Source organism: Myxine glutinosa, chromosome 2, assembly GCF_964187855.1.
Source record: "Myxine glutinosa chromosome 2, kmMyxGlut1.1, whole genome shotgun sequence".
Classification (NCBI taxonomy): domain Eukaryota; kingdom Metazoa; phylum Chordata; class Myxini; order Myxiniformes; family Myxinidae; genus Myxine; species Myxine glutinosa.
The window spans coordinates 42645352-42667327 of NC_136262.1; the positions used below are offsets into that span (position 1 = coordinate 42645352).

At 46.5% G+C, this 21976-nt stretch overlaps 1 protein-coding gene across 2 annotated transcripts in view; it reads left to right on the forward strand.

Annotated features, from left to right (window-relative positions):
- LOC137413651 (zinc finger transcription factor Trps1) overlaps positions 1–21976 on the forward strand; it is a 131189-nt gene that overhangs the window by 90088 nt on the left and 19125 nt on the right. Inside the window, exons 6-7 of one of the 2 annotated variants that reach the window (XM_078773224.1) lie at positions 1766–2020; positions 8745–10213. In XM_078773224.1, coding sequence (XP_078629350.1) covers positions 1766–2020; positions 8745–8882 — 393 coding nt within the window. In that variant the 3' untranslated portion in view covers positions 8883–10213. Of the gene's footprint in view, positions 1–1765; positions 2021–8744; positions 10214–21976 lie in introns of those variants that run through there. The other variant, XM_068099082.2, reaches the window with a different exon arrangement.

The following is a 21976-nucleotide window of genomic DNA, read 5'->3' on the forward strand; positions in this document are numbered from 1 at the left end:
GTATGTGTCTGGTTTATGTGTTTTTGTACAGCCTCTCCTCCAATAAACAGATATCTGCTTATTATGCTTCATGATCTTCTATACCAGGGGTCGGCAACCTTTTTGACATGAAGTGCCAGTTTGAAATGTTCTTGTTAATTAGTGTGCCATATCAACATTAAGTTTAACATTAAGTTTAATTATGACACCACATCAAAAAAATACTTCCAACAGACATGGAATTTTATTCCATCCATACAGGCTACATGCATAGCAACAACATCCATACAGGCTACATGCATAGCAACAACATCCATACAAGCTACATGCATAGCAACAACATCCATACAGGCTACATGCATAGCAACAACATCCATACAGGCTACATGCATAGCAACAACATCCATACAGGCTACATGCATAGCAACAACATTTTAAAGAAACATTTATCTCTCATAATCAGGACATTGTGATGATCATTTTATCATTGTAAAATTTGTCCCCAATGAGGTTACAAATTATATGCACGGACCCCATTTCAAAACACTGCTTTCAGTAACTCATTTACAAAGTATTGCATTGGAAACAAATGTCCAAAAGTGAGAATAAACTGTATCAAATAGAAATACCAGTACTATACAAGAATGCTGCCATCCTCATGAAAACATCCACATCTGAGTTGGAAAAAAAGAGATGGACAAACAGCGACATATGCAAACCCATGTGTACTACAAATAAACAGATGCCTACCAGTCAGTGTGATCCCTGGCCCTGCTTTCCTTTGCTGAGCTCCATTATCTGGGGGTTGTCGTTAGTCACTTTAAGTTGCAAACATGCTTCGGAGTGGTCGGTTGTCAAACGACTGCGGGAAGCCATTTCTTCAATGCGTCGCTCAACACTTCTAGCTGACATGGGAATATCTTTTATTCTTGATTTGATTGTCTCTTTGATGGTAAGCCTTCAAACAGAACCTCTGAGCTACAGAGAAAAGCCTCCTTAATATATTCGCCATCAGTCAATGGCTTTCCGCGTTTCGCAATGCAATGAGCAATGCGATAGCTTGCTTCAGTCGCTTGGTTTTTAGCAGTGGCAAAGATTTTGAGGGTGTTGGCTTGCTTCCCATACCTGGACACGGCACGTTTGATGGATTCTGCCTTGTCTGCCTGATCTTTGAAAGTTTTCTCGTGCTTTGTCTCAAAATGGCGCTTAACACAACGTTCGACAAACAACATTTTCAAAACATAAAGTACACACAGCACGGTCCTTCTGAAAAACAAAACCCCACTCTTCTGTCCATGAGGGCTGGAATGCTCGAACCTTTACTTCAGCTTTCTTAGCTAGCGGGGTTGCCATCATCTACCGAACCTGAACCGCTTCACTGCACTGTGGGAAATGTGAGCGGGAGGCCGTACCGTCAATCAAACTAAATGAGACAGGCCGCGCAACAGCCAATGGCTGTTCAAGAAGTGATTTGTCATGCAACTGAGAGGGCACTGCTTTCGCCAGTGTGCCAATGATTACGCTGCCGCGTGCCAATGGTGGCACGCGTGCCTAAGGTTGCCGACCCCTGTTCTATACTATAAGAGAGTCGTTTGTCTGTGTGTTGCCATTCTTCACAGAGATGGCTGAACGGATCTTCGTCAAACTTTCAGAGGTTCATCATTGAGTATCGGGGAGTGTTCTCCTTTTTGTGCCATGAACTACATATTCATTAATATTTTGGGACCTCAGGGAAAAGCACACCTACATGGAAGATTCATGAACCGCATTGATGTCTCTCCCACAGACCCCAAGACCAATGAACATCATCAAACAAAATGGAGAGCAGATTAGACGGCGCATGCGGAAACGTGCAGTAACGGAAGCAGGCAAGGAAGAGCAGCCCACCGACAAGCAGGTGCGACCTGGCCTGCTGACTGATCGTGCCCCGAGCATGAAGATGCAGCGTGACAGGTCTACTTTCCGAGGTGCCGTCACAACTCGGCCGCAAGGCTCTCCTGCCGGTACCTTTGGGCCTGGACCTGTTTACTCCTTACCTCAGGTGTGTGGGCTTGTTGGGCAATGCTACTATATAATTGATTGTCTGCGATATCGTTGGTGGGATGCGGCAGTATAAGTTTCCATCAATCTTTGGTCCTGGTTGTTTCAGAACCTGCAGGGAAAGTGTGGAAACCCTCAATATCCAACAGATCAGATGTATCGAACACTCGCACATTCCCCTATATCGGTTGCTATTTCAAGATGAAAAGCAACAGCTCAAAATCGATTATGACTAGTTGTCAGCATTTCTTTAAGAACAACAACAAAATGCAGGATTTAAAGTCTGGTGTTGAATGGAAGAGCAGCTCATTCTTTTTTTTTTCGACACAAAGTTGAGAATCATTGGAATTTATTTATTTATATATATACATTTATCGAGGCTCATGGAAGAGCAGAATGCCAGTGTACTGTACAATTAGGATCAACAGACAAAATAAAATCAGGTAAACGGAAATCAGTGGAATTACATCAAACATGCAGCACAGCACAAAGAGAGGAATTATAAGAGAAGCGTGAGAATCAAGGTCCTCATGTGCATAGTAATGCTCATCAGCTCCAGCTGGCAGAGCTATGTTGGACCAACTTTGGTCTTGGGTTGGCATCGTCGCAGTTGGTCATACATGCCACGCCAACATTGGGTATTGTAGTCAGGTCAGGCGTCATCCCAAAATTGGCTTTCCACATTGACCAAATAGAATGGTCACTGTTGAGTTGAGCTGGGCCAGATGGTAGTAGTGGAAATGGGAGAGACTATGGGGTCGGGTGCAGCAGCAGACTTGAAATCCTCTCGGGAAGAGTTTGACAGAATCAAACGGACAATTCCAAAAATGAGAAAAGGGTTCGACAAAATAATAGAGGTGTCGTTTGTTTTCCAGTTGGTGAAGGTAACAATTTCACTGATTAACTAAGTGCTTTGCATTTTGAATCAGTTTTGTTATGCTGGATGTAAATTGTTTAGGTGTTGCTTCTCTTGACTTTTATAAATAAGTAGCAAAAGTACCCATCACATTGCTGATGGATTTAATTCTTAGCCCATCCCCTGCGCAACAGGAGACGGTGTTTTCTAATCACTTCTGTGTGTGTGTGTGTGTGTGTGTGTGTGTGTGTGTATGTCGCAGTGTGCGTTTGTCGCAGTGTGTGTGTGTGTGTGTCGCAGTGTGTGTGTGTCGCAGTGTGTGTGTGTGTGTGTGTGTGTGTGTGTGAGTGTGTGTGTGTGTGTGTGTGTGTGTGTGTCTACTGTCTATACGGCACCGTAACTATTTTACCATTTGAGTTCTGTCATCAAATTTCACCAAAACTTTATTATGATAATATGGAGAAGGAAAATTAATTATTTTATCAAAAGGTCAAAAATATCAAAGATCAGCGTCACGTGAAAGCCTAAATTTTCATCCAATTGACCTGAAATTTTAATAATTTGCATATTGGTCACTGAATTGGTTCACCAATCAAAAACTAGAAGCTGTTTTATTTTTTTTTATCTAAAGCTCCAAGGTCAAGGATGCATGAAATCATCAATTTTTATTTTATAGTGTAGTGTGGTGCTGGGCACATACGTTAAATAAAGGTAGGCCACAACGCTTTGGGTTGGGTAGAGCTCTTTATTGCATGCTCACTCGTCAGCACTGCCGTGCTCTGGACTGCGAGCCCGCGTGTATATCCGGAGGCCACACCTCACCTGGGGCGTGGCCGACACCCACTGGTGCTCGGAATTATGTCACTGCGCCAGCGAGTCATCGTGTCCGCCACACGCGCCCCCCCAGAATTCCCGCGCACCTGAAGGGTCAGTTTACGGGGCAAACGGATGACCCGGCCGAAGCGCCCTCTGGCGGCTGGCGGCGTCTGGGATGCCGGGATGCCATCTGGGATGCCTCTGGCGGCATCTGGGATGGGTGCAGGGCAGGGGGGTGGCGTGACGGCGGGGTTGGGCGGTGCCGGGGGTCCGCCTGCCAGGGGGCGGCCCCGACGCGGGGGCAGAGCCGCTGGTGGGGGGTGGTCCAAGTTGAGGTGGGCCGGCTTGAGGCGGTCCACGGAGACGCGGTCAGGAGTACTGCCGATGTCCAGGGTGAAATGCTTCGCCCCGGTCTCCATCACACGGAAGGGCCCGTCGTACGGGGGCTGCAGCGGTGTCCGGTGGGCGTCGTGGCAGACGAACACGTACTCCGCCGTGCGAAGCTCCGGGGCGACGTGCGTTGGCGGGCAACCGTCGTGCGCCATCGGCACCGGGGCGAACCTCCGGGCGGTCTCCTGCAGGGCGGAGCACTGCTGCGCCGCGGACCATGGTACCGTGGAGTCGGGGAGGAACTCGCCCGGCACCCGCAGCGGTTGTCCGAAGACCAACTCCGCCGCGGATGCGCGCAGGTCGTCCTTGGGTGCCGTCCTGAGGCCCAGCAGGACCCAGGGGAGCCTGTCGACCGAGCCGCCGTCGCGGAGGCTGGCCCGGAGCGCGGCCTTCATGGCGCGATGGAAGCGCTCAGACAGGCCGTTGGCCTGGGGGTGGTAGGCCGTGGTGCGGTGCAGCTGGACGCCAAGCCCCCGCACTACCGCCCCCCAGAGCTCCGAGGTGAACTGGGGGCCGCGGTCGGACGAGATGTCCGAGGGGGCGCCGAACCGGGCAACCCAAGTGGCGATGAACGCCTGTGCGACGTCCGCCGCCGTCGTTGCTGCAAAAGGCATGGCCTCCGGCCACCGGGTGGTGCGGTCCACCATGGTGAGGACGTGGGTGAAACCCCGCAAGGGGGGCAGAGGTCCCACCAGGTCCACATGAACGTGGTCGAACCGACGTTCGGGCACCGTAAACGGGGCCAGCGGGGCCTGGGTGTGGCGGTGAACCTTCGCGCGTTGGCACGCGAGGCACGTCCTGGCCCAATCGCGGACGGCCTTCCGGAGGCCATGCCAGACGAACTTGTCAGCGACCAGCTTTTGGGAGGCCTTCGTGCCCGGGTGGGACAGGCCGTGGATGGCGTTAAAAACCCGGCGCTGCCAGCCCGCGGGCACGATGGGGCGAGGCCGGCCGAGGGAGACGTCGCAAAAGAGGGCCGCGCCCGCGCCGTCGAATGGTACCTCGGTGACGCGGAGGCCCGTGACGGCGGTCCGAAAAGCCTGGACGGCAGGGTCGGCGGACTGGTCCGCCGCCATCCGGGCATAGTCGATCCCGAGGTGGACCGCATGGGCGACGGACCGGGAAAGGCAATCCGCCACTGGGTTGTCCTTCCCCGCGACATGCCGGATGTCCGTCGTGTACTCGGACACGGCCGAGAGGTGACGCTGCTGCCGGGCCGACCACGGCTTGGCGACCTTGGCCATCGCGAAAACCAGGGGCTTGTGGTCGACGAAGGCCGCGAACGGGCGGCCCTCGAGCAGATGGCGGAAGTGTCGGACCGCCAGGTGGAGCCCGAGCAGCTCGCGGTCGAAGGTACTGTACCGCCGTTCGTGCGGGCGGAGCTGCCGGCTAAAAAACGCCAGCGGCTGCCAAGCTCCCTTCACCCATTGCTCGTGCACCGCGCCCACCGCGTAGTCCGACGCGTCGGTGGTGAGGGCGATCGGTGCATCGGGCGCCGGGTGCGCGAGCATGGTGGCGTTAGCCAAGGCGAGCTTCGCGCCCACGAATGCCGCGTCCATCGGCTCGGTCCAGGCAACGTCGCCTTTGCCCGGCTTCCCCCGGAGGGCCTCGTGCAGGGGGCGCAGGAGCTGGGCGATGCGGGGCAGGAAACGGTGATAAAAGTTCACCATGCCCAGGAACTCCTGGAGCCCCTTGATCGTGCAGGGGCGCGGAAAACCCCTGACCGCCTCCACCTTGGCTGGTAAGGGGATGGCCCTGTGCCTGGTGACGCGGTGCCCCAAAAAGTCGATTTCGGTGACGCCGAACCGGCACTTGGCGGGGTTGATGATCAGGCCATGTCGGCCCAGGCGTTCGAAGAGCGTGCGGAGATGGCAGAGGTGCTCCTCACGGGACGCGCTTGCGACGAGGATGTCGTCCAGGTAGACGTACACGAAGTCCAAGTCGCGCAAGATGCTGTCCATAAGCCGCTGGAACGCCTGGGCCACATTCTTCAACCCGAAGGGCATCCGCAGAAACTCGAAGAGGCCGAATGGTGTGATGACGGCCGTCTTCGGTATGTCCTCCGGCCTGACGGGGACCTGGTGGTATCCGCGGATGAGGTCCACCTTGGAGAAGAGGGACATTTTCGCCAACCGGGTGGAAAAGTCCTGGTTGTGAGGGACCGGGTAGCGGTCGGGGGTGGTAGCATCGTTGAGGCGGCGGTAGTCTCCGCACGGCCGCCACCCACCGCCGGGCTTGGGCACAATGTGCAGCGGCAATGCCCATGCGCTGTTGGAGCGCCGGACGATGCCCAGTCGCTCCAGCGTGGCGAACTCCCCCTGCGCCACGGCGAGCTTCGCCGGGTCGAGGCGGTGCGCCGGGCGTAGACCGGTGGCCCGACGGTGGGGATGTGATGCTCCACCCCGTGCTTGACGGCCACCGCCAAGAAAGTGGGCCGCGTGAGGGCCGGGAAACTGGCGAGGAGGCAGGTGAACTCGTCCGCTGCCGGAAGCGTGCAGACCAACCTCGCCGGGACCGAACCGCTCAGCAAGCCGCTTGGCGAGCCGCTCGGTGAGCCGCCCAGGGAGCTGCTCAACGAACTGCTCAGTGCGCAAGCAAGCGAGCTGAAGGTTTCGGCTTGGACAAGGCGTCTGTGCCTCACGTCCACCAGCAGCCCATGCGCACAGAGGAAGTCCGCTCCGAGTAGGCCCATGGGGACACTAGCGGTAACGAACGACCACTGAAAGCGCTGCCCCCCGAACCGCAGCGAGAGGCAACGCTTTCCGAACGTGCGGATGGGCGTGCCGTTGGCGGCAAGCAAAGCAGGGCCCCGGCCCTCAGCTTGCTTGTCGGACGCGGAGGCAGGGAGGACGCTCACCTGCGCTCCCGTGTCGCACAGGAAGCGACGACCCGAGGAGGTGTCCGTTATGAACAGCAGGCTGCCAGTATGGCTGACGCTCATGGCAGGAAGCGAGCGCCGGTCTGGCCGTTTCCCGACCTGCCAAAAGTACAAGGCTGGTGGCAGGACCTGGCCTTGTGGCCAAACCTGGTATGGAAGTGGCACCAGGTCTGGCCCGGTGGTGGTTGTCGCGCCGGTCGTGACGACGGTGGTGGGCGGGGCGTGGCTGTAGCCACGCGCGGATCCGCCCAACCTGTGCCGTGTTCGGGAGGATCCGAACACAAACGCGGATCCGCCAAACCTGCGCCGTGTTCGGGAGGATCTGAACGCAAACGCGGCTCCGCTAAACCTGCGCCGTGATCCACGACGGCCGTGCTATATGCCGGCTGCGAAAATCTGTCCGCCTCCCTGGCCAGGGCGCGCGGTTCCGTAATGGTCGTACCGGCCAGCGTGAGCTGTACCGGTACAGGCAGCTGGCGGAGGAAGAGAGCACGGAAGAGGAAATCCGCGTGGCCGTCACCGAGCAGGTGACGTTCATGCGGGCGGACGGTCGTGTGTCGCCGAGTACGGGAAGGTCCAAAAGACGTTCAGCGCGATCGGCCTCTGTGAGGCTAAACGTGTCAAGGAGAAGCCGCTTGAGTGCCGCGTACTTGCTCTCGTCCGGCGGGTGCCGGAGGAAAGACACGACTCGGGTGGCCGTGCCGGATCCAAGGGCAGCAACCACGTAAAAGTACCTTGTGTCGTCCGCTGTGACGCCCCGGAGCTGGAATTGGGCCTCGGCCTGTAGAAACCAGGTGTCGGCCTGCGCTTCCCAGAACTCAGGTAGCTTGATCGCGGCAGCGTTGATGGCCATAGCGCGTTCGGGGAACAGCAACGGCTGAACCAGTCGGAGGTCACCAGTGTAGTGTGGTGCTGGGCACACACGTTAAATAAAGGTAGGCCACAACGCTTTGGGTTAGGTCGAGCTCTTTATTGCATGCTCACTCGTCAGCACTGCCGTGCTCTGGACTGCGAGCCCGCGTGTATATCCGGAGGCCACGCCTCACCTGGGGCGTGGCCGACACCCACTGGTGCTCAGAATTATGTCACTGCGCCAGCGAGTCATCGTGTCCGCCACAATAAACTGTTTTTGTTATTTTGAGTATAGTGAAGAAGAAGAAGATGTCTGAATACAAACGGACTTTGCATTTTCAGATGCTTTCTAGTTATTATTACTATTATTATTATTATTATTTTGTATGCAGCCTATGGCTTCTGGGGGCATCATTGCTGGGAGCGTGGCTGTGCCACTGATGCAGTGCCCCATGCTTCCATTAAGCTGGTTCTCTTTTTGCCGAAAAACCCACCTGATGTTCTTTAATGGCACAACAGGGCTCAAACTCAAAGACCCTCACATATTAAGCCAGCCACCTTTACCATTAAGCCAATACCAGGCTTACGGATTTAATCAAATGACATGTTGTACTTCACAAACATTCTGCTCTATTCACTCCATCATTTGCCCTTGGTCATGTTCCATCTGCTTGGAAGTTAGCTATCATCATCTTCATCAACCATCATTGCTGCTTATATATGGCATGAGCAAAAGTCACCTCCGCGTCACCGCCTAGCTCCAAGTGTTGTTTGCATTGGTTTGAACCTCCGCTAAAATTGAGTGAAATGAAATATTTGAAAAATTTCGAATTATTCTCACTCGTATATCAACATCACCATAATGCATATTATCAAGCTGTTTAAACTTTCTTTATACAAGAAGATGATGATTTGAATACCCGTGACCACCAGGTGGCGATATGCAACACATTTACGAAGACAGAATTGGGGTCTTCCCCCCACCTTGAACCGCTCCCCCTGACATGCTACCGAGACAGAAGCCATACTTGGGATACCCTGAGGCAAAAGGCAAAATTTTGTTTCAGTTAGTTTTTGAAGCATATATAAAACAAACAAACAAATAAAGATATATACAAATTCACTTTCATATTTATGGATAATATGAAGGAAAGAAGTGTTTGTTTTAACCAATGTCAAGGATACTTTGCAGTCACGTCATTCGCGGATTCTTTATTGTCACTTAAGGTTGATGACACAATCGATGGAGCATGCAATGAAGGTACTTGAGAGGATTGTAGATCAAAGGCTAAGGGAGATTGTGAAAATAGATGAGATGCAGTATAGATTCATGCAAGGAAGGGGAACAGTGGATGCAATTTTCATCATGGAACAGATTCAGGAAATGATGCTGGAAGGAAATAAGAAACTGCACTGTGTATTCTTAGATCTAGAGAGGGCATATGATAGGATCTCAAGGGAATTGGTGTATTTGTGTTTGAGAAAGAAGGGTTACCAGAGAAGAGAAACGTATAAGGGTACCAACACTATGGTAAGGACAGAGAATGGGGGACTCACAACATTTAGAGTTCTCTCCACTAGGGTTCCGCAGTAAGTCCCTTCCTTTTTGTGACGGTGATGGACATGCTGTGTGACTAGTGTGCTGTATGTAGATTACTGTATATAAATGCTTGAGCACCACCTGCTGGGCTCGTGTGTTCAGATCCACTATAAATAAAGCACGTTGCATGCTTGTGCCTCGGGTCTCCTCTCGTCTCTCATTACTCATATTGTCCGTGAACACCACCACAACAACAACAACAACAACAGAGATACAGAACTGTGGGAACTCCTCTTCACAGATGACTTAGTCATACCAGCACAGTCAAAAGAAGACCTATAGAGAAGAGTGCTGGTATGTAAAGAGTAAGACAGAGGTTATGGTATGTATAGTGAGACTTGAGCAGAGAGGGTCAATATTGTAGATAGAATAGGTGAATTAGCTGAAACAAATGGGCAAATTCAAATATTTTGGCACAGCACTAAATGAAGATGGGGATTTTGATGAAGAAGTCCAGGGTAGGGTGAAGGCAGCATGGTGGTGTCGACCGTGATAGAAGATTACTGAGAAATCTTAAGGTAAGAATGTATAACATGTTGATCAGGCCAGTTACAATTTATGGTGCAGAAACATGGGCTCGAAGAAAAGGGAAAGAGGAGTTTCTGGAGAATACGGAGAGGATAATGCTTAGGTGGATTCTCAGACTGGATGCGATTTGCGAGTGGTTGAGGAATGAGGAGATACATAAGAGAGCCAGAGTTGCATGTATTAAAGAAAAGATTAGAGAAGCTAGGTTGTGGTGTTTTGGGCACGTGATGAGAAGAACGGATGAGAAATCAAACAATAAAGTATGGAATGAACGAATTAGAGAGAAAATATTAGGAGGAAGACGGAGATTATGGTATCGAGATGTAGGGGAAAGAGATTTGAGGAGCAAGAGATTGAGAAAAGAACATACAGAAAATAGAGGAGAATGGAGTAGGTAGTTCTGGGTAGCCCACCCCTATCTGGTGGGATTAAGTCTTAAGAAAAAAATAAGTTCATGACACATGTTAGTATCAGGGGACTTTGATTGAATATTACTGCTGAGAAGCCACAGAGGTTTTAAAATTCAGACATAGAATATAGTTTTGAGAAGACAGCTACAGAGTTTAAAAATTCTTACCTTCATCCACCCTTGGGATAGTACCTCTAAATGAAGGGAACAGATTGCCAAATAAGATGCGAAGATCAAAAATACTTGAGGTCTCTGGGCCAAAAACACTCCACTTGGCAACCATCCCCATTACATCCATTTCTATAAGCAAACAGCAATGACCCTTTAACACATGTGTAGCAGGTTAATCGCACAGGATATGCATGAGATAACTATAACGGGGCACTCTGTATAGCGCATACCTCCGCCATGCTGAACAGTTTATGCTTTGTATCCCAGTGATAGGCCGGATCTGGATCTGGATCTGGAACCGAACAAAAAATATCATCGGCTTGTTCTGTTCTTGTTACCTCAACAAATCATCCACCAAATATTGTCATAATATATCCATAACTTTTTGAGATATTGTGCTACATATTGTTTTTGGACCCCTCTCTCAATGGTGAGGAATCACTTAAAAATTAAGTAAATATACTCTCGTATCTGGAACCGGATCTTCACCAAAATCTAATCACTTATTCCTGGTCACACACCCAACCTCTCCACCAAATTTCGGCAGAATCTGTCCCCAACTTTTTGAGATACCCTTTTCACAGACAAACAGTCAGACAGACAGATGGGTCAAAACATAACCGAAGGTGGGGGGAGGTAACAATGGTCTTCTTGTATATTGCTTATTCTTTTTATATAATATAGCACCCTGCATTCCTGCTTTTCCTCCAAGCTCTTCACTTAAATTCTTTTTTCCTGAATTATAATCAGCTCGTCGAGGATATCCTGGAATGCTGCTCAAGGGCCAGAGTCAACAGAGGACAATCCTCCCTGAACTTACACTTGCCCTGAAGGAGTAATGGCACAATATTATGGCTCATAAGCACGACCATTTGGTAGAAGGTTTTTGTGAAAGAGTGCAAGCTGTGCTTATTGCCAAAGTTGGATAAAAACTCTTCTCAGAATTCTTTATTACAAGTTCTGAATTATTATCTCTGCATGTTTCCTTACTGTTCCAATATTTTTGATCACGTAGGATATGACAAAATATGCACTTTTGTCCCCCTGAAAACTAGTTGTAAGCCTGTCTGATAAGATTAATTTTTTTTTTTATATAAAATATTTTTTATTTGGCCTAACTTTGACTTCGCTCATTGAATTTTGTGAAATGTGCACTTTTATTCAGAATTTATTTATTTTACAGATGTGTCAAGGTGTCATAAATGAGCAGATTTTCACTTTTTTGCCACAAAATTAGTCAATAGTGATGTTAATATATATTTTTTTTTTTGCTACAGATGCAATGACAATTGCAACGCGGATTGGAATGGATATTAGATAATAATAAAAAATCAATAACGATTTTACGTTTTAATCATCAGGTTTTTAATGTTTGTTAATGCATTTAAGTGTTTTAATTATTTTGCTTTTCTCAGTACATCTCAGTCCACACTTTCTGTTCACCTTTAGCACAAGTTTTTATCTTCCACATCCTCTGTTCAGGAGCGATACCTATATTTCCACTGTCCCCATTTTCTGTTTTCCACCGACACATCTGTTTCCATCATCCACACTCATTTCACTAACGGCACATCTGTTTTTATCATCCACATTCATTTCACTACCGACACATCTGTTTTATCATACACACTCATTTCACTACCGGCAGATCTGTTTTATCATCCACACATATTTAATTACCGACACATGTGTTTTTATCATCCACGCTCATTTCGCTTCCGGCACATCTGTTTTTATCATCCACACTCTTTTCACTACCAGCACATCTGCATTTATCATCTTCACTCTTTTCACTATCAGCACATCTGTTTTTATAATCCACACTCATTTCGCTTCCGGCACATCTGCATTTATCATCTTCACTCTTTTCACTATCAGCACATCTGTTTTTATCATCCACACTCATTTCGCTTCTGGCACATCTGTTTTTATCATCCACACTCATTTAACTAACTGCACATCTGCATTTATCATCTCCACTCTTTTCACTACCAGCACATCTGTTTTTATCATCCACACTCATTTTGCTTCCGGCACATCTGTTTTTATCATCCACACTCATTTCACTACTGGCACATCTGTTTTTATAATCCACACTCATTTCACTAACGGCACATCTGTTTTTATCATCCACACTCATTTCATTACTGGCACATCTGTTTTTATAATCCACACTCATTTCACTACTGCCACATCTGTTTTTATCATCCACACTCATTTTGCTTCCGGCACATCTGTTTTTATCATCCACACTCATTTTGCTTCCGGCACATCTGTTTTTATCATCCACACTCATTTCACTAACGGCACATCTGTTTTTATAATCCACACTCATTTCATTACTGGCACATCTGTTTTTATAATCCACACTCATTTCACTACTGCCACATCTGTTTTTATAATCCACACTCATTTCACTAACGGCACATCTGTTTTTATCATCCACACTCATTTCACTACTGGCACATCTGTTTTTATAATCCACACTCATTTCACTAACGGCACATCTGTTTTTATAATCCACACTCATTTCACTACTGGCACATCTGTTTTTATAATCCACACTCATTTCACTACTGCCACATCTGTTTTTATCATCCACACTCATTTCACTACCGGCACATCTGTTTTTATCATCCACACTCATTTCACTAACGGCACATCTGTTTTTATAATCCACACTCATTTCACTACTGGCACATCTGTTTTTATAATCCACACTCATTTCACTACTGCCACATCTGTTTTTATAATCCACACTCATTTCACTAACGGCACATCTGTTTTTATAATCCACACTCATTTCACTACTGGCACATCTGTTTTTATAATCCACACTCATTTCACTACTGCCACATCTGTTTTTATCATCCACACTCATTTCACTACTGGCACATCTGTTTTTATAATCCACACTCATTTCACTACTGGCACATCTGTTTTTATCATCCGCACTCATTTCACTACCAGCACATCTGTTTTTATAATCCACACTCATTTCACTACCGCCACATCTGTTTTTATCATCCACACTCATTTCACTACCAGCACATCTGTTTTTATCATTCACACTCATTTCACTACCACACTTTAGACACTTTAGAACCCTTTAGAATTACAGTTTAGAACCTTCCAGAATTACAGTTTAGAACCCTCTAGAATTTCAGTTTATAACCCTCTAGAATTACACTTTTGAACCCTTTAGAATTACAGTTTAGAACCCTCTCGGATTACACTTTTGAACCCTCAAGGATTACACTTTTTTAAATTTTTTAATATTTTAATTTTAATGTTTTTTTTTTTTTTAAACACTCATTTCACTACCAGCACATCTGTTCGTATCCTTCACACTCTGTTCACCACTATCACTTCTGTTTTTATCATCCACACTTTATTCACTTCTGGCACAGTTATCTCCTCCTAAATGGTTGTGCAGAAATCCTTCAAACTCGGTAGTTATGATCCCCACATGGCACAAAGGTGCAAGAGCTGTATCATTTTGGCCCCACCCCTTGGGGCAGGATCAAAAGCTAATTCACATTAGCCCTTCATGTGAATTTATTCTCGTCTATTAAATAATCTTCATAAAATTCTCACCTCATTGTGTGTTAGTACCCTTCATCAAAAGACACCATTGGATTTTTAACATCCATTAACTAGTGCTAGAAGACGGGACACCAAGCTTAACGCCCATCCTGGGGACGCCACACTTTTGATGCAAGGTCTTCTTGCTAAGCATCAAGCTGGTAGTTTGTTTTCATATGATTAATGTTTGTTTCTTTTCTACTCATAAATAATTAAAAACAAACAGAGTAATGAGGCCATTGGCCCATCATACTTTTGTCAAAAAAACAACTCATTATCCACATTCTTGGCTTCACACATCCCATGATTTTAATATTATGATCTTTTAACTTTCATTTTTACTTGGCATTCGTGACATATTCACGAGATTGGATTTACATGTCACTCCACAATCCCATTGGTTGACATTCCCATTGGATTCTGCAACTGGACCAGACGGCATCAGCCCACGGGTCCTAAAATCCTGCTCTCCCGCTCTATCTCACCCTCTCTCTGTTCTTTTCACCCTATCTTTTGCTCAAGGTCATATGCCAGCATCTTGGAAATCCGCAAACATTACCGCTTTACACAAAAAATGTGCAAAAACAGATCCTTGCAACTACAGACCAATCAGCCTGCTTCCAATTATCAGCAAAGTCATGGAATCCATCATTGCTTCGGATATCAAATCCTTCCTCTTCTCCAATGGCTTGATCTCTGATCATCAATTTGGATTCAGACCAGGTCATTCTACTCTGGACATGTTGCTTCTGCTGTCTCAACAATGGATGGAGGTCCTCAATTCCAAACAGGAAATCAGAGCTGTCTCCCTTGACATATCACGTGCCTTCGATACGGTCTGGCACCCTGCTCTGCTCACCAAACTCTCCACTTTTGGTATCCATGGAAATCTCCATGCATGGCTGGCGGACTTCCTCTCTAGTCGTCGTCAACGTGTGGCCCTGAATGGGTTTCTCTCATCTCCTCTTCCTGTTCAGGCTGGAGTTCCCCAAGGCAGTGTTCTGGGCCCCGTGCTTTTTCTGGTCTTCATCAATGATCTCTCTGACTCTCTCGAAAATCCTCTCTATCTCTTTGCTGATGACTCCACTCTCTGCCGCTCCATTCCTCTTCCCTCAGATCGGCAGTCTGCTGCCTCCTCACTCTCTGAAGACCTGGACAAAATCACAGACTGGTCAAACAAGTGGAACATGTCTTTCAATCCTGACAAATCTCACACTCTTACTATGTCTCTCCGAAAAGATCGACTGGACAACCCTCCCATCTACTTTCTCAACAATCCTCTCCAAGAAGTTGTGTCGCTCAAGATTTTGGGTCTCACTATCTGCCATGATCTTTCTTGGGAAAACCACATTTCCAAGCTGGCCTCCAAAGCCAGTCGCCGACTGGGCATCCTCCGTCGTGCGAAGTCCTTCCTCGGCACACCTGAGCTCCTCACCACATACAAGGCTTTCATCCGCAGCTCAATGGAATACTGTTCTCCCCTATGGGCCGGTGCTCCTGCCTCACAACTAGCTCGGCTTCACGCTGTTGAAACCAAAGCTTTCAGAATTATTGGAATCTCCCGCGATGAAGCTATCTCTGAGGGCCTTTCACTCACTCACCGCAGGCAGGTAGGTGGTCTTTCTGTCTTCTACCGACTCCTCTCCGGCCTTGCACCCCCAGCTCTCTCTGTGCTCTGTCCCCCAAATATTCCTACAGGTCGCACAAGATCTGCCAGCAACCCTCTGATGGTTAAACTGCCGAAATCTCGGCTCTCTGCTCACCTTCACTCTTTCATTCCTCTTTTCTCCCGCCTCTGGAACAAACTCCCTCACTCCCTTCAATCCCACTCCTCCCTCCAGGTCTTTAAAACAGCTGTTCACCACCATCTCTTATCTTCCCCCATCCAAAACCTTGATCTTTTCTACCCCCGCTAATTCACCCCAGATCCACCTTGTTTGAAATTCCAACTTCTTTCCTGGAAGTCCTGGCAGTGTCCATATGTTTTATACCTCTCCCACCGCCCCCTTCCCATGCCCCCCCCCCCAAAGCCCTCGCCCTCTCTCAGATCTCTCGATGTCTCCATGTCTCTCGGTCCCTGCTCTCAAATGTTGTGTTTGTGTCCTTCCCCCTCTCTCCCCATCTTGTCTACCGCTCCCGATGTTATATGTTTTATGTGTCGGTTTGTCTTTCTGTGTGATTAATGTTCGCTCTTTCACGAGCCTCGATCTTGTATACAAAAAAAAAAATAAAATAAAATAAATTCCTTGTAGTATTGTCTATTATTAGTTGTATTATTGTTTTATTACTTGTAGTATTGTCTATTATTAGTTGTATTATTGTTTTATTACTTGTAGTATTGTACCATGGAGTCCTGACATGAACGCAATCAAATATGTCTGGGAACATATGGATCTGGAGAAATCTGGAGCTGTGGAAAAGCGGACCTCTGCCAAATAATACACAAGCGATGCAACAAAATCTGCTCCATGTTTGGCAAAATCTCTAAAAGGCTGTCATCATTGATTTGATGCCTTCACGCGTTCAAGTACTGTAGGATGCCAATTGATTCCAGGTATTCAAATGTGTGTATTCCATTTGATTGTTGGTATCACAGACTGTTAAAATAGTTTCTTTACAATCAGGAGTATTCATTTTATTCTGGCCTAGCACTGTATACAGGATATCCCAATCACTGCATAAAACTACAAGTACACTTGAGGAAAGAGCATAATTTGCCCTCTCGTCAAATATACTGCTTCGAAATGCAATGGCTCGGGTATATTGTAAACTGTACAACGCAAAGATGGCCAGAATGTTAATGCCAGCAGAACAAAAGGGAATCAGTGACAGTGACAGCTGGTGATAGATGTAAAGTCACCAACACAGTCGAGCATAAACTAAGTGCAAAACCATAGACTTGATTGGCCACCTATACACCTTGATTTCTCTTAATTGCCTACCTTTGCCACATGTGTTATGTTATTAGCCCATCCCATGCACAGCAGATGATGGGGTTTTGTAATCACTTCTGTGTGTCTGTCTGTGTGTCCAGGCTGTAACTTTTTTACCACTTGAGTTTTGTCATCAAATTTTCAGCAAACCTTTATTATGATAATACGGAGAAGGCAAATTAAAAAATTTTCAAAAGGTCAAAAGGTCAAAGGTCAGCATCACATAATATCATCAATTTTCATCCAATTGGCCTGAAATTTCAATTTACCATTTGAGTTTTGTCATGAAGTTTTCAGCAAAGCTTTATTATGAGAATATGGAAAAGGCAAATTAATAATTTGGTCAAAAGGTCAGCGTCATATAAAATCGTCAATTTTCATCCGATTGACCTGAAATTTAAAAAATTTGCATACTGCGTCACTAAAAATTTGTTCACCAATCAGAAGCTACAAGCCGATTGTTTTTGTAGATCAAAAGGCAAAGGTCAAAGTTGTGTAAAATCATCATTTTTCACCCGATTGATCTGAAATTTAAATAATTTGCATGTCGGGGCACTGAATTGGTTCACTAGTCAAAATGTAGGAGTCGATTGTTTTGTTTTTTAGATCAAAAGGTCAAAGATCAAGGCTACATAAAATCTTCAATTTCTATTTTGTATTTTTTAAAAACTGTTTTCTTTATTTTGAGCATACGCCAGAAGAAGAGGACAATGTCTAAATACAAACGGACGCAGACGGGCTTCGCTTTTTCAGATGCTTTATATTTTTCTTTCCTTTAAGGGGAACTTTTTTTGGATACAACTTTTTTTGGATACAACTTTTTTTGGATACAACTTTTTTTGGATACAACTTTTTTTGGATACAACTTTTTTATATACAAGCTCACAGCTTGTTTTATATACAAGCTTTCCAGCTGCCACATACGCGAGTGGGATAGGTGGCAGAAGGTAAAAGGGCAACACTGACAGTGGGGCCACAGTTGGACACTAAGCAAAGGAATTAACGAACTGGAGTAGAAAGGTGGAGAGAGAGGAGGAGAGGAAACCCCAAAAACCTGCATGTGTGAGTGTTTGGATAATGGTGGTAATGAGTGTTAATTCACACATTCACTAGCAAAAATACTTTGTGTTTTGGTCAGAATTAACTCTTTTATCAAATCATATCACTGATGAAATTACCCAACTGTTAAATAATTGCTAATAATAATAACAACAATAATATAATTGATAAATAATGATAATATTATAATTGTTAAATAATAATAAATAAATAAATACGCACCACCTGTTAAATAATAAAAATAAACATTTCAGCATTTGTTTGCCACATACGATAGGTGTTTACCACAATGTAAATGGTATTTATACCTGTGATTACTACTATAGTACGATAATACTTGTGATTCGAAGAAACATGAATGCACACCGGGGTGTCGCTTACTAAGCCAGCCGTTCCTTAACAACCGTTTTGAATGGACTGCTTGCTTGAGTCCTTCAGCCAATTAGCGATCGCTCTACAAGCTGATTTGTGTTGGAACACACCCAACAGGTAAAGTTGTGGTTGAGGTATAGTTCACAAAGTGTGGGCAGAGGATGGCAGGAGAATGGAATGAGCGCACAATTTTGGCGAGACGGTGTAAATTGTCAAAGTCTGCTCCATTTTCCTGCGGTTAGAATAGGTTCCTAGGCCCATGGTTTGTTGGGTTCTGATGACATTTTCACAGGGTGGCCCATAGCGCAATGACGTCTGGAACAGCGTTTGTCTATCCGATGTATCTATGTATGTATATATGTATCTATGTATGTCCCTTCTGTCGGCATTTTGCAGGTTTATTCCTTTTAAAATTCCCTTTCTCTGTAACCGATGGTCCGATTGACACGAAATTTTCACCAGAGGAGAGCATCCTCGTCATAAATATGATGTCATAGGTCACGTGCATAATCTTGGAAAAACCAAAATACTTTGCACCTCTATATTTCTGAAACCGCTCCATGGAAAACATTCAAAGGGGGCTCATTGTAAAGTACTCCCCATGGGGAGTAACATAGGTTAATGATGATGTCATAGGGACCTTCATTATGACGTCATAAATCGACAAGTAGAACGCTTCATCAATATGAAATGTATTGAGCGTGATCTAGAGATAAATTGGTCGAGAAAAAGATAATGATGACGTCATCGTTTACGTGGTTCAGCAGCCATATTTTTTACAGCATAGCCCACCAATCAGAACTGAGGATCTGGTCACATGACAGGGTCTTGCGACTGGTCACATGACAGGGTCTTGCGACAGGTCACATGACAGATCCAGGCTCGGATATGCTGTTGTTAGACTATCGGTCTTGTTTATTCACAAAATACAGCCATGTGTGTATTAATTTGCGATCTTTAAACAACTTTTTCTTATTGTTGCTGTTGTTTTTCAACATATAACTGCAAGCTCAGCAAAGCTACTTAAAATGGAAGCATGAAGATGTCTTTCTTTTTTTTTGGTATACAAGATCGAGGCTCGTGAAAGAGCGAACATTAATCACACAAAAAGTCAAACCGACACATAAAACACAAAATAAGGGGAGCGGTAGACAAGATGGGGAGAGGGGGGTGGGAAGGACACAAACACAACATTTGAGAGCAGGGACATCGAGAGAAATGTGGGAGGGAGAGGGCTTGTGGGGAGGTGGGAGAGGTATAAAACATATGGACACTGCAAGGACTTCCAGGAAAGAAGTTTGAATTTCAAAAAAGTGTATCTGGGGTGAATTAGCGGGGGTAGAAAAGATCAAGGTTTTGGATGGGGGAAGACAAGAGATGGTGGTGAACAGCTGTTTTAAAGACCTGGAGGGAGGAGTGAGATTGAAGGGAGTGGGGGTGTTTGTTCCAGAGGTGGGAGAAAAGGGGAATGAAAGAGTGAAGGTGAGCAGAGAGCCTAGATTTTGGCAGTTTAACCATAAGAGGGTTGCTGGCAGATCTTGCGCGACCTGTAGGAATATTTGGGGGACAGAGCACAGAGAGAGCTGGTGGAGCAAGGCCGGAGAGGATTCGGTAGAAGACAGAAAGACCACCAATCTACCTGCGGGGAGTGAGTGAAAGGCCCTCGGAGTTAGCTTCATCGCAGGAGATTCCAATGATTCTGAAAGCTTTGGTTTCAACAGCGTGAAGCCGAGCTAGGTGTGAGGCAGGAGCATCGGCCCAGAGGGGGGAACAGTATTCCATTGAGCTGCGCATGAAAGCCTTGTATGTGGTGAGGAGCTCAGGTGTGCCAAGGAAGGACTTCGCACGACGGAGGATGCCCAGTCGGCGACTGGCTTTGGCGGCCAGCTTGGAAATGTGGTTTTCCCAAGAAAGATCATGGCAGATAGTGAGACCCAAAAGCTTGAGCGACGGAACTTCTTGGAGAGGATTGTCGAGAAAGTAGATAGGAGAGTTTTCCATTCGGTCTTTTCGGAGAGACATAGTAAGAGTGTGAGATTTGTCACGATTGAAAGACATGTTCCACTTGTTTGACCAGTCTGTGATTTTGTCCAGGTCTGCAGAGTGAGGAGGCTGCAGACTGCCGATCTGAGGAATGAGGAATGGAGCGGCAGAGAGTGGAGTCATCAGCAAAGAGATGGAGAGGATTTTCCAGAGAGTCAGAGAGATCATTGATTAAGACCAGAAATAGCACAGGGCTCAGAACACTACCTTGGGGAACTCCAGCCAGAACAGGAAGGGGAGATGAGAGAAATCCATTCAGGGCCACATGTTGACTACGACCAGAGAGGATGTCCGCAAGCCATGCGTGGAGATTTCCATGGATACCATAGGAGGAGAGTTTGGTGAGCAGAGCTGGGTGCCAGACCATATCGAAGGCACGTGATATGTCAAGGGAGACAGCTCTGATTTCCTGTTTGGCATTGAGGACCTCCATCCATTGTTGAGACAGCAGAAGCAACATGTCCAGAGTAGAATGACCTGGTCTGAATCCAAATTGATGATCGGAGATCAATCCATTGGAGGCGAGGAAGGATTTGATATCCGAAGCAATGATGGATTCCATGACTTTGCTAATAATTGGGAGCAGGCTGATTGGTCTGTAGTTGCAAGGAACTGTTTTTGCACATTTTTGTGTAAAGCGGTAATGTTTGCTGATTTCCAAGATGCTGGCAGATGACCTTGAGCAAATGAGAGGGTGAAAAGAACAGAGAGAGGGTGAGATAGAGCGGCAGAGCAGGATTTTAGGACCCGTGGGCTGATGCCCATATGGTAATTTGGTCCATATGTCTGGTGTAGCTACCCAACCAGACACATGTACATAAATGATGATAAAGATGAGGACATTTGAATATTCATTCATACTTTCCAGCTGTCCATTGATATTTCCCACTGTGTGTCTCCCTCATTGAGCGTGAGGCATTGGGACAGTCAAAGAGCTACACATTCAGGTTTTGTGAAATTTTGCATTTATAAAGTGTGGATTATGCCCAGGTGATCTGATGGAGGAAGAGTGCCTTTCTGTAGTACTCATTGCCAAGTTGCTGGGAAGAGTTCTGTGCAAATTTTTAACATGGCTTCAACAGACCATTGTCTTGAGCATGACGTGACATTTACTGGCAGAAGTTATAATAGTGTCGCGCGATTGCCCGTTGGTTAAGACCAGGAATCGCGGATGGCCAAAACGAGCTTAACAAGGCGTCCGGGTCAATGGCGGATTTGACTATGCAAGCACGGGGGGAAAAAGGGGAAGAAGAAGAAGCGGGAATTTACCTGACGCGATCCGAGCAGTCTTCAACCCTGCAAATTAATCTCACACGATAACGGGATTTGGAATGAAAGGGAAAATAATAAAAGGGTTTATTCAAAATAAATATCGGTACAGGGAAACGCGATGATCAAAACTAGAACCAAGGTTGGGACGTCCCCACTCACAGACTTCGGATACAAAACAACGGAATGAATAATA